General features: G+C 38.6%; 1 protein-coding gene across 1 annotated transcript in view; it reads right to left on the bottom strand.

Annotated features, from left to right (window-relative positions):
* GLP1R (glucagon like peptide 1 receptor) overlaps positions 1-14,690 on the bottom strand; it is a 278,807-nt gene that overhangs the window by 88,665 nt on the left and 175,452 nt on the right. The window contains exons 4-5 of the mRNA XM_075204458.1: positions 9,407-9,528; positions 6,747-6,853 (exon numbers count right to left, since the gene is read on the bottom strand). Coding sequence (XP_075060559.1) covers positions 6,747-6,853; positions 9,407-9,528 — 229 coding nt within the window. The remainder of the gene's footprint in view (positions 1-6,746; positions 6,854-9,406; positions 9,529-14,690) is intronic.

Below are 14,690 nucleotides of genomic sequence, written 5' to 3'. Positions count from 1 at the left end.
GTCTGCACAATATACTGGAGAGAGAATGAAACAATCCCACATCGGATTATAACTCAGCTGAGATAAGGCTGCAAATGTCATCGATTTAGGTGATCAGTTCTAGCAGTTTTACCATTGTGTAGGTCTGCTCTAGCCAGATGGTACAAAACGGACATTATCGGTCAGGTGCAATGAGTATATGACATTATATTACATCTGGCATCGTACAGCGAGAGTTCACGTGTGAGATATAACCTTATTTCCCACTCATGAACACAAAGTGCTGGGAGTGCACGTTCTTCTCTCTTACAAGGATAAACATATACAACAAAAGGACTTCAAAATAAAAAGCGGTAACATAGTAACAGAATGGGGTAAAACATTTCTGGAGAAGAACTGAAGCTCACCTCTGAATGTGGCCTAGTTGTATAGTTACTATTATCTTAGCTGTAGAACTGTGTTATATGTACTGGATACAAGGATTTATATGTACTGTTTATATAACCTTGATGTTAACTGTGAAGTATAAGATTTTGTACTCTGTATTAATTCCTGTGTTTGTTATAACTGAGAGTAAGGACGAGTGAGCTGTTTGTCTTCACCTATAATACAATGTGGTTAGTCTGATGATACATTTGTGTTCATTTAGTGAATAACATGTAATGTTGGGTTACAGACGGTACCGAGGAACGTGTCATTTCTGAGCAGTTTGGACCCAGTCAAATAAGGAACCCGCCGTTTAAGCAGCTTCCACAGCGCTCTCGTTGGGACACATTACACGTAACAGCGGCTGCTCCCTGTCTATGCCGCAGTACAAGACAAACATTATAGAAAGATACCTCATAGAACATCTGTGTTGTAGTCCCGGTGACATAAAACAGTGTAAAATGAGCAACTTACACAGATAAACGAGGGTCACTTAGTACACTTGTTCCCCACAGAGCGGAGGTCGGCCATTTTAGGGGCTGACCCAATATTCCCTATAACGCAGCCTATCGAGTCACTAGAGACCAGTGATATCCCAAAAGGGTCATTTCACTTTGTAAAACCGACTCCTATATAGTAGTCATGCCTTATGAATATTGATCACGACATGCTTCAGCTAATTCCTAGTGAATGGATAGGCTACATTCTTATAATTATTGTATCAGCTCCCAAAATGGCTGCCTCCATTGTGTGTAGTGCTTTTAAGGGGCAGATTTATCAAACTTTCTAAAAAAGGAAAGCAACCAATCAGATTCTAGCTACCATTTGTCTAGTACATCTTAGAGAATGATAGCTAGAATCTGATTGGTTGCTATGGGCAACACCTTCCCTTTTCCTTTTTTTAAATCTTCCCCTCAGTCTCTGTCCTGTACTGACTATGACACTATAAGGACGAGCAGAGGATTCTGGGTAGAGATTCACTAACAGATGTCACACTTGAACTGACCTTGGAGACGATCACCGCCGCCATGACTACATCGTAGAATGTTCTACAGCGGATAATCTCATTTCATATATTGTTCCTGTCAAATTTATTTTCTTCTGACTTTAATTGCTTTAGTTTTCTATATCTTTACTCTGAATGTTATTTTCTGTCTTCTCGCCCCAGAGCATAGTATGATTGAGCTGGAATTTAAATATTTTGCTTATTGGGTTTTTATCTATGTAATTTGCATTTAGCACATTGTATTGTTTGCAGTTCATTTCATATTAGTGCACACGATGTAAAAGTAATAGTTTCCAGGAACAATTAATTTTTCCCAACATTATTTTTTTCTTTGGGTGTTTTGTACTATTTTACTATTTCCAGACTACACAACAAAGAGCATCATGGGAAATAGCCGATACGTTAGATTAGGACAGTTACAATCTTGTGAAGGTTTAACTATGAATAAAAATGATACTTTGTATTGCAGAAGTCCACGATGACTCGTTTACACAGGAAAAAACTTTTGTATTCAGTTGTATTTATTTACTTGTTACAGTGGGAGATGTTTGTCTCTATATTATATTATGTTACATAACCTTATGTGTTGGTATTAGCTTTATTTCCCCTTTCTGTCCTGTAGTTGGCATTTACATTACATTCACCAGTTGCCAAATTGACTTTTATGTTCAAAAAACATGTTTTGGGCGGAGGGGTCAAAGCAAAGAGACAGGGGGCAGAAGTGACAAGAGGGGCAGAATTGAGGTAAAGGGGCAGGAGAGGCAACAACATGAGGGGCTGTGGACAGAAGAGATATATGGAGATATAGCAGTGAGAGGAAACAATGGGGAGGGGGGAATTGAGAGAAGAGACCTGGTGGAGACAAAGGGGTCAGATCTTAGGTAGGGGAGAGAAACAGGTCACAGGGACTGCAGGGAGATGGGGTATAGGGGAATATTTAACAAAGGGTGTAAAGCCCTATAGCTGTCAGGGATCGCTCAGAGGCCTTTATTCTTAATAATGTTTATAAGAAATGTTTAATAGCCACAATTAGCGTTGTTTCTGTTGGTATCAAACATAATGGGCCTGACCCATTAACAAACGCGAAACAAACGTAATTTATGTTTTTTTAAAACTCATGCACATCGGGTGTACAACAAGGAACGGATGTGAAGATACATCAGGTGATGAATACGGGTCTAGGTCCGCTCTGCTCTAACAGACACTGCAGGGTACGTACAATACATATGTGGAATATAAAGTCAATAAAGAACGAACAGAAACGTATTCAATTAATGTCACCTGTCAATAATATAATCATTAATAACAAAACATTAAAAACTAAAAAGAAAAACTTTTTCTATATAAAATACATTTATGTTATTTATGTCTTCTGCACATAAAATACATTGTTACAGTTGCTCCTGATTACAAACACATGTTCTAGCTGTATACACAGCCGTCATCACTAGTAATCAGCGCTTACACCCGACCTGTAGCTGGTGCCAGTGATACAACAGAAACACACGTACCTGAGAGATGCCCACAGCATGAATCAGACACTGCTGTGTGCGCTGCAGCTTGGCACCTCCTCACTGTGCGCTGACTACGGGCATACGCCCTTTCCCCGGCCAATTCTGCCAATGCTATCGTAGGTTGTAGTAAGTGTCCTTTGCGCTCGATGAATTGAATGTTGCTGCGTTCACCGGTCTGTGGTCCAGTTCTGGGGATGGGCAGAGTAACCGTACTCATTATACACAACCTATCACCAGTAACGATCCCTAATGAATCAGACCCAGGATGTTTGTTGTTTTGGCTCCTGCCCAGAGCACATTGTCCCAGGTGTCTGGATCTACACACAGGTGATCTCATTTGTGTATTTATATTTTATAATCTTTTTGAACAGAGGCTTCTTCCTTTCTGACCTACAGTATCTTTGTGTCAGACGACTCACACACAGCGAGTGCAGCCAGTGATATCTGTAGATTCATTCACGTTTACCTGGAGTTCTTTGAACCTTATTTGAGCGGCTTCTGGTCAGTACATGGTGAGTTCCGAGGAGCCGTCTGTTATAGGTAAATGGCCAACTGTGTGGAGTACTAGCCAGTTGTATATAATCCATCATACTATGGAATTACGGACTTTGCAGTGTATTCCTTGCACCTGGCATCAGCCAGTGGAGGATCCAGGGGGGGCGATCGGGGCAATCGCCCCCCCCTAGCAGGGGCTTGCTGCCGGCGGCTGCACACTGTGCAGGTCTGTTCAGCAGTGACAGTATGCTGCCCGGCTGCTCTGATTGTGTTTTAAACACAATCAGAGCAGCGGGGCAGCACACTGTCACTGCCAAACGGACCTACACATACTGTGCAGCCGCCGGCAGCCTTAGAAATTAGAAAGGGGGCGGGGCCTAAATCGCCCCCCCTAAAATCGCCCGGGGTAGGACAAATGTCTGGGTCCGCCCCTGGCATCAGCTGAGGCTCTCTTCATCTCGGGGTGATGTATGTCCTCTCTCCGGTATGGATGACTATAATTCTGATCCCCTTCAAGCTTCTCTGTAATGATTTCCTATTAAGCTGCATCTATTTTGGTGCACAAGGTGCAAATATTAATCACACCAGGGGATAATAATACTAGGGGTGTGCTTACTTTTGCACCACAAGAAGTAAGGTTTCTGTTGATCACTGATGTATAGGGCCTGAGTCATTGAGGAGAGCAAAGCATATAAATGAGTAACTCTGCACCTTGGCAAAACCATGTTGCATTGGAGGGGGAGGTAAATTTAATATGTTCTGGCAGATTTATAGTTGGGATAGGGCATGTCCTAGATCACCTTTAAATTTCAGTGTAAAAATAAAGCTATCAGGTATTAGTGTGTTACATGATGAAACATCCAGTGTTTAACTTATGTGCAAAATAATGAATTAATTTGCACCCCTTGCATTGTAACATGGTTTGTCCCAGAGCAAATTTACTCCTTTTTTTGCCTTACTTTCCTTAATGACTCAGCCCATAGAGATCCAATACTTGTAGCCCTAATAATCTACTTATAGTGTTACGAAAAAAAAGTATTGTTGGTCATCTGATGAATTCTGTGATGTCATCGCCAGCAGCTTAGTAAATAGCGCAGTCCATATGAGCAAATATGTCTAAAAACAAAAGTTTTCAAGGGATGTTTAGTCACTGGGAATGGACAGAAATGAATAAGTCACATCCTTCTCTCATACTAGGAATTGGTGACATTATCTTCAAAAAATGGACTAGAAATTACCATCCAATACATCATAAATCCACACAAATTGCATTAGAAACTGCAATAAAATGTATCCAGCAAGAGGATACAATATAAATATTGGGATTAGGAAACTTTGCTTCCTGACCTCCACAACCTTCATATTATTACTTCCTATGTATCTAGGGGGAGCCGCACACAGATGTAGATTGTATGTGATGTACCCTATGATTAATGTAATATAAACTGTGAAAAAAGTTATGCAAAAGAGAGAGTCGGGGGACTGTGATTACGTTAATGACAAACAGCGCAGCAATAAGAGGAATTTCAATAAACTCCACATAATTCCATTCTGAAATCTGGGATGTAAAGAAATGACATTTTGATTGTATTGTCTCATATGTAACACGTCAAGTGAATAACATCATTCAATCATCACTGCCTGAGAAGAAGATATTTTCCATATGAAAGTGATAATTCCTCCATTCTTCCTCCTACGCTGTTATTAGAGCGACCACCTCTCCCGTCCTCTGTGCCCAATCTCCATCAATAATTACACACAGTTTGAATCTATGATGACAATATAGGATCACACATCTCACATACATCACTTGCTGAAGTCAAGTTCTTATTACACAAGAAAGTAAACTATTAGATATTTATTTTTTAAGACTTTCTTATGAAACCAGACACAAAGCCCTTTCCCAGGTCTGTAAGGCTGTGTATTCTGTAAATATGCCCATTAGTAAGCATGCACTTTGTTAAGTAAACATTCCCACGGTAACATTTATGTGATGAATATGACACGTCCTTGAGGGTATAATGTACTGTGCTTTCTGCATCACGTTACTGTGTTCAGCCCCATGGTAACTCGCCTATTGTGCCAAGAGAGCCACCCTAAATATATCACACACAATTTTACAATAATTGAATAAACAAGTCCCCAAAACACTTGTTCACCACAATAAAATTATATCTTCTTTTTCCCTCACACTCAAAATAAGAAATAAACTCTATTTTATTTCTTTCTTCTCCCTTCAGCCGATCTAGTGCAAATTGAAAAACAAAATGGAACAATCCACACACAAAATCTCTCACCCACTCACAATGAATGAGGGTAACCTTCACTTCACTGCCAACCAATCACTGTCAGTTTCCGACACTGGGTGCTTTTGATTGGCTGGTGGGGATGAGGAGGAAAAAAAACCAAATAGATTGGACTATATTAGATTCACAAAGATTATTATATTTAACAAAATGGTAATCTAGGGGTTTGAGAGGTTCTTCTACTATAATTACTTTTTTTATACAATTGTCCTGTGTTATCATCATCATCTATTTATTTATATAGCGCCACTAATTCTGCAGCGCTGTACAGAGAACTCACTCACATCAGTCCCTGCCCCATTGGAGCTTACAGTCTAAACTCCCTAACACACACACACACACACACACACACACACACAGACAGAGAGAGACAGACTAGGGTCAATTTGATAGCAGCCAATTAACCTACCAGTATGTTTTTGGGGTGTGGGAGGAAACCGGAGCACCCGGAGGAAATCCACGCAAACACGTGGAGAACATACAAACTCCACATAGATAAGAACATGGTTAGAAATCGAACTCATGACGGCAGTGCTGTGAGGCAGAAGTGCTAACCACTGAGCCACCGTGCTGCCCATGTGTTATACTAGGACCACTGGTGTGGTAATGTTTTCAGTCAAGGGGACCCAAATCTTATTAATGATCCCAGACCCCACAGACCAGGAAAGATTTCCAGTTTTCTTAAACATGTGGCTGGTACCTCCAGGACGGGACCACCCAAGCAGGGGGGCATTTGCTAGTCCCAGATTTGGCTACATCTTTGGGCCATCTGTATTTTTACTCTTTAAAATGTTCCTAATAGTCTGCTGAGCTGAGTCTTACTCCCCAGCTAGACCTGGGGTCTCCCAGTTACAATGGAAACCAGACCAAGCTGAGGATAAGTTCACCCATCCAATGTGTGTAGAGTCAGAGTTTACTTTCATGCTTTTGTGCGTGTTAAGCGGCAGATAGAAGCAGACTATACATGAGGTCACATCAACAGGAGCCAGGAGAGGCTGAGTCACGCTGAGAGCAGATTACCTGAATATCACCAGGATGATTGTAGCTATGACGAGAGCTGAGAAGGATAAGGAGTATCCGATGGTGTAGATGATGGACAGGGACGATAGCTGCTCCTCTGGCTGTACCTGGGGAAAGAACACAGATAGCCGGATAGCTGAACCTCTCCATATGCTGCACTGTTATCTCCTATACATAAGCACCGTGGAGGCTCTCACCCTGGTATCACCAGTGTCACAATGTCTCAGCTCACTGAACGCGCTGCAATTTATCTCAGCTGCTCAGTAACGCCGGGTGACAGCCCCAATATCCTGCAATTACTTTATTAATGAAGTAGAAGAATTTGGATTTGTCACATAAATCGCCACAGGCCGCTCACAGGCTTTGTTATAAAGTACATTAGGAGCTTCTCAGACCTGTGATTCTATATCCTCCGGAGTTTATTTACTAAAGGAGAGAAGTACTCTAAGCAGACGCAGCCTGTGGAGTTTTCTTAACTTTGCAAAACACAAGCAGCCTGATTCATTAAGGATCTTAAATGAAGAGGATTCTTATTTCAGTCTCCTGGACAAAACCATGTTACAATGCAAGGGGTGAAAATTAGTTTTCTGTTTTGCACATAAGTTAAATACTGGCTGTTTTTTCATGTAGGACACAAATATCAACTTTAAATGTCAGTGTACAAATAAGCTATCAAGTATGTGTGTGCTACATGAAAAAAACAGTCAGTATTTAACTTATGTGCAAAACAGAAAACTAGTTTTCACCCCTTGCATTATAACATGGTTTGGTCCAGGAGACTGAAATAAGATACCTCTTCATTTAAGATCCTTAATGAATCAGGCCCAAAGTTCATTAGTTTGCTATAAGGTGAATGATAATTGTTGTGTAGAAATCCTGTATTTTGTAGTCTAACTTTCCTGATTACTATTCACGTTTTGATCCTCGTAATTTCACTTTATAGTCTTTGTGTATCAATACGCAGCGGTTTTTGAATGAAATATATATATACTTTCTTTGCATTAGGTATAGAATAAAACAGAGAAGGAAATTACCACATGACTGCGCAGCTGAAACACAATACAGCATGAAACATAAATCACACACACAGTCTAGTACAATACAGGACATATATTACATCATGTACTGCACTAATCATTCATCACTTCAACAAGACATTAAACAGCATCAGCCAGGAAAACATTCTGTACAAATTCTGTTGTGACCATTTACCCCCTGACATTTATACATGATACATTGTGACAAAACAAGCCCCTCCCCACTCCATCCAAACCCCACCCACCATGTGTCCAAAACATCAACTTTTAGTTGAAACCCCACCCCCATCTGTATAAGCCCTGCCCCCTTTTTGAGGTCAGTAAATCGGGACTGTCCTGCCAAAATTGGGACAGTTGCGCGATATGTGGACGGTAGATTTACCATATAGGCAAATGAGGCATGAATGAGGTTATCTATGTACGAGGAGCTTGTTTTATAGTGATATTAGCGTAATTGTCTAACTTAAAATCTATCAAGTAATAAACTGCCCCTGGACAGGAGAGAATGTACAGTTTTATAATTTATTTAGAACTTGGACAAAGTGTCTTAAACGTGGTTATAAAGCTATTTTCATCCAAACTGTTCTATAGATAGATAGACATCTGCCAGGAGAAACATTCTCACCATGAAACAGGTCCCTGAGCTGCACTTTGCAGGATATCGGTAATAAATCCAGCGCAGTCTGCGCCAGCCGCCCTCTCGCTGCTGATTTGTGCAGGATGTAAGATTCCTGCAGACGCTGATGTCCGATGTACTAGTGACAGCCCCGGGGGCCAATAATTATCCTACGAGCCATGAAACACTACAGACAGACCTGGGATCTATGTGTCGTAGGTGATATAAGGTACCAGCAAATATGATATTAGACAAGGATAATTCACTTTACTGCCTGAGGCAATGGATCTATTTAATATGTCTAAGTGACATTTTACATGAATGCTAAACCGTCCTCCATGGCTAATTCCTCATCTTCTCTGTGATTATAGGACGGTGCATTAGGAATGACTTTGCAGAACTACAGAGATAGCACACCTGCCCAGCAAGATATAGAATGGGACTGAGTATTACTAGTAGGCAGTATTTCGTTATTTTGGGATTATTTCAATGACTGACCGTTGTGTATCTTATCCATGAGATAAAGTACCCCTTACTGTACATTATAGGGCTATTAGAGGTTACCGTAGGCTGCAGGGTAAGTGGTTCTATACAGGTCACACAGTATATGCAGAATAATGTGAGGACGTCACACAGACTCACAATGATAGTGACAGTTTTACATCACAAACACCTGCAATGTCAATGCTGGGTGTGTTTTATATCCCTGTGTATTATTTATGATATTATCTAACTACTAAATTACGTTTGTACTGTGCAATTTACTTTAGCTCAGTGTGTACAATGGGGGTGTTTTGTTTTTTAAGAAAACGTGATCACTACAGCGATAAATGTAGTTTTTTTTATCGCCAGTTGTATCTCTAAACTAAATGACATATCGTCTGTATTTAGCTACAAAGTATCTCTGAGCGGTGACGGTAATGTGTGCGGTTCTATTATTAGGTAAACAGAGAAAGTGAATACAAAGTATTAAATAACCCCGGACAGTATGTTACTATGGTTATTACCTTCAGAGATCTGTCCTCACACTCTGTCAGGTTCCTCCAGGGTACGGTGACGTTCTCCTTCCCCTCTTTCGCCAGCCATGTCCCCTCCGCCGTGCAGTACCGGTATACCCGGCCTTGGATCACTGAAGGGAAAGAAGCAGATTGATTTTCAAAATCTAAGTTTAGATTTCGGTCCCTAAAATATCTCAGTTCTAGTCCTGGTGCATACACTTCACTGTAGCACAGACGGAATCAGGGCGTCAAACAAAGATTAACAATAAACATTTCGTTCAGTTTTTTTGTCTTTAATATCTAAACCCATTATTCATTTCAAACAGTTCCAACATTGTACAATCATTTCCAGGGACAATTCACTGCTGAGTAGCAGCCTATAACCATATCTGACCAAGTGAATACTAATGCACTACAAGTTCCAGCGTAACATGTTTATTATACTTTTAAAGAGAGAAAAGATAGGTCTGCACTAGGGGCCTGATTCATTAAGGATCTTAAATGATGAGGTATCTTATTTCAGTCTCCTGGACAAAACCATGTTACAATGCAAGGGGTGCAAACTAGTTTTCTGTTTTGCACATAAGTTAAATACTACCTGTTTTTTCATGTAGCACACAAATACTTGACAGCTTATTTGCACACTGAAATATAAAGTTGATATTTGTGTGCTACATGAAAAAACAGTCAGTATTTAACTTATGTGCAAAACAGAAAACTAGTTTGCACCCCTTGCATTGTAACATGGTTTTGTCCAGGAGACTGAAATAAGATACCTCTTCATTTAAGATCCTTAAAGAATCGGGCCCTAGGTTAGGACTTTCCTCGGTTGTCATACAAAGTAAACATCGCTACTCAAATCTGACCGGAGGGGGCTCGCTTCCAATGTAACTAAAGGACCAGAGATGGACATAATGAGACGCTCCGTCCTGTACACTCATTTTTAAAACCACTTTTATTGGTAATGTTTTCCTAAAAATTGTATATACAGATCTTCCCATTTATTGGGCCTATCACGGCGAAATATTGTAAAATAAAGATGAGATATGTGAATAACAGAGAAATAGGATCAAACCCTTCGTTGGGGCCGGAACGTATCGCCTGGTAAACCAAGGTCTGTGTTATTTATATATTCTCATATGTTGTCTCACAGAACAAATGAGTTAAATCTAATCCATATTTTTTCTATTAATACACAATAACTTTATAACTGTATGTGATACAATGATGCTGTTTCTCACTTGACAAAAATGGTACTTTTTATATAATAAACTGACATATAAATAAATCTTGATGATGATGATGATGATATATTGCATAATCAATGGATTTATGAATTTATTCTCTTCTTATTCTCAACGTCAGTTACTGTAAACAATCTCCTTGCCCAAAATTGGTATTGAGGAGAAAGTACCTTAAGAAAGAGACAGTAATCATATGTTCATATATCATTAAATTTATGTCCATCTCCACCTTGTTGAAGTTTAATAATTGGATGAAGTGGTAATCAGCAATTTCTGTACACTAATATCGGTTGCAATATATCTTCTATAATATAAAAGCCTAGTGGCGTATGTCTGTGTGTGGAAAAAAAAAAACCAAGCTGCAGCGCCACCTGCTGGGTGGGGTTATACACTGACCTACTAAATTCTTAGTGTGTGTGGGGAAAAAAACTCAGAAAGGGCTGAAATTTGGTATACTAAGATGTTTTTAATTTGTTAATTTAATTTGTTAATTGTTAAAAGTGTTTATAAAGATTTTAAAAAAATATATATATATTTCTTGAAGGAGAAGTGACAGTTGGGAGTGGTTGGTGGTTGCCAGGGGGTGACAGTTGGGAGTGGTTGATGGTTGCCGGGGGTGACAGTGGGGGAGTGGGTGGTGGTTGCCGGGGGTGACAGTTGGGAGTGGTTGGTGGTTGCCGGGGGTGACAGAGTGAGAGGAGTGTGATACTCAGGACCGCTGAGAGAGATCCCTCTGTCTGGATAGACATCTGGATAGATGTGGCGATAAAGATGAAGGATGAGGTGATGGAGAAAAATGATGAGGTGGTGACATGTGGACAAAACCACGTTAAAAAAGGGCGCTTACATCGGGAAGTAACGCTCTTCCCCTGAGGAGGCCTGGGCTAGGCCCAAATGCATGACAAGAACCTTTTTAACACCTTAAGTAGCTTGATTTGACTAGAATGCATGAGTATCATGCACGGGTTAACTTGTGTATATATATATATATATATCCTTACAATTTCTTAGTACATTTATTAATACGTTTAAATCATTATTGTCACCAGTATCACTCGCTGCTTATATGGGAAGATATTTCAGAGGTTAATAGTCCAATACTTGTTTGGATCTTAAAGTTTATTATTTTCATTTTTGTCACTAGTTATAGAGAAGTGAGAAGAGTGAAACATCTACAATTATTATACTTTATTTATCATGTGAACCTAAATTTATATCTCTTTTATTACGAAAGTAAGGAAACACCTTGGATCAGTTAGTTTGTAATCTTACCATGCAAACACTGTGATAAAAGATATGGTCGCGAATAACTTAATTCCATTATATATTGGATATTGTATCCTAGTGAATCACATATGTAGTCAGCAGTGGATGTATCACTTCTATTTGTTTCTATAGTTATATTTATATCTCTGTTGGTCTAAAGCACAGACTGTGTTACTATATCTTTGAGAGTATCGATATTCACTAAATGAGAGATTTGTATTATCTGTGTATATATATATATATAGTGTGTGTGTATATATATATAGTGTGTGTATATATATATATATAGTGTGTGTATATATATATAGTGTGTGTATATATATATATAGTGTGTGTATATATATATATATATATATAGTGTGTATATATATATATAGTGTGCATATATATATAGTGTGTATATATATATATATATATATATATATATATATATATAGTGTGTATATATATATATAGTGTGCATATATATATAGTGTGTATATATATATATATATAGTGTGTATATATATATAGTGTGTGTATATATATATATATAGTGTGTATATATATATAGTGTGTGTATATATATATAGTGTGTGTATATATATATAGTGTGTGTATATATATATATATATAGTGTGTATATATATATATATATATATAGTGTGTATATATATATATATATATATATATATATATATATATATATATAGTGTGTATATATATATATATATATATATATATAGTGTGTATATATATATATAGTGTGTATATATATATATATATATATATATATATATATATATATATAGTGTGTATATATATATATATAGTGTGCATATATATATAGTGTGTATATATATATAGTGTGTATATATATATATATATATATATAGTGTGTATATATATATATAGTGTGTATATATACATAGTGTGTATACATATATATAGTGTGCATATATATATATAGTGTGTGTATATATATATATATATATATATATATATACATACGGTTTACATCTTCCAGTTATTATTCTTAGGAGAAACAGCGCCCTTTCTGCGGGGTGCAGATCACACTCACTGCCCAAATCACCACCAATATTTGGGATATTTCTTACCCTAAACTAAGCTCAGCCTGCTCTTGTTATACAGTATTAATAGCAGAACATAGTTCCCCTTGATGTGCATACGGCGTAGTTTTGTGTCCACTATTTGGTGGGCCGCCATGCCGCTAACGCTCTAAGAGAAGCGGCCCGGCTCTTATCCGAACGGTACACAGTCTTTGTCTGCTATTCAGTTCTCTCACTATCTTTTAATTTATTTAAGCTGAGATATGATCAAGGTAGTAACTCTATAAATTGTTTAGTATTCTGACCAACGGAGAAAACGCCGTCACTACCGAGGTGACGCTGCCGACACCCACTCCCGGGTGTCTGTGATGTCAACTTAGCATATTAAATATTCCTATTCAATAAATATTAAGGGGAATATTTTTCAGTGGGCGAAGAGACCCCCCTGTCATTGAAATGAGTGTTTTCACCTCGTTAACGCGTCACCTGATGATGGTTATCTCTGGAGGTGACGTTGCTTTAGCGAGTGATAAACCTAACGGGATAAAATTCACATGCTTTCATGTGCGTATCTACAAGGGCTGAGCCAGCGGGCTCCACGGCTGCTAATGCTTGGGACAGACTTGTCTTTAAAAGCAGTGTACAGGTTAACTTCAACCCACATAAACAGCATAGTATCTCATGATGTTAGGACTGACCAGAGGGGGAAGCAAATATGTGGAACTAACAGTCTCTGTTTTTAATATAGAAAAGTAATTAGTACAGCATTAATTGTGTATTTGGAGAGTGCTAATTGTCTCTGTTAGTTGTTTATACAATGTGGGCAACATCCTCATGTACCCCAGTATGTACATAGAGGGTCTGAGTAAAGTAATCCATTAAAAGGAGTACATTTTTTCCTGGACAAAACCATGTTACAATACGAGGGGTGCATATTAGTTTATTATTTTACACATAAGTTAAATTCTTGTTGTTTTTTCATGTAGCGCACACGTAGCTGATAGCTTTATTTGCACACTGAAATGTAAAGTTGATCTAGGACATGCCCTACCCCAACTATAAATCTGTCATCACATTTTACATTTACCCCCCCCCCCCTCAATGCAACATGGTTTTGCCCAGGTGAAAAGTTACAAATTTTTTTGATTTTCTTTCCTTAATGAATTAGGTCTATTGTGCGTTTTTTTAAAAAAAATGTATATACATCGGGGCACACGCGTGTCCATACTCATCAAGGAGCGGATATGAAGATATGTCTGGGGATGAATAGGGGTCTAGGTCCACTCTGCTCTAACAGACAACACACTGCAGGGTACATCCGATACATATGTGGGATATAATGTTACAAAAGAACACACAAAACAAAAACAACTAAATAATGTCACCTGTTGATAATATAGTCATTAATGACAAGACATTAAAAATAAGAAAATGTATTTTCTTTTCGCCCCATAAAATACATTAGGATGTTATTAATGTCTACTGTACATAAAATACATTGTTACAGTTGCTCCTGATTACAAACACATGTTCTAGCTGTATACACAGCCGTCATCACTAGTAATCAGCACTTACACCTGACCTGTAGCTGGTGCCAGTGATACGGCAGAAAATCACGTACCTGAGAGATGCCCAAAGCTTGAATCAGACGTTGCTGTGTGCTGGAGCTTGGCACATCCTCACTGTACACTGACTACGGGCGTACGCCCAGTCCCCTCCCTGTTCCACCCCTGA

Source organism: Mixophyes fleayi, chromosome 3, assembly GCF_038048845.1.
Source record: "Mixophyes fleayi isolate aMixFle1 chromosome 3, aMixFle1.hap1, whole genome shotgun sequence".
Classification (NCBI taxonomy): Eukaryota; Metazoa; Chordata; class Amphibia; order Anura; family Limnodynastidae; genus Mixophyes; species Mixophyes fleayi.
Note: the sequence above shows the minus strand (reverse complement) of the source record. Positions and strands in the feature narration are given on the sequence as shown.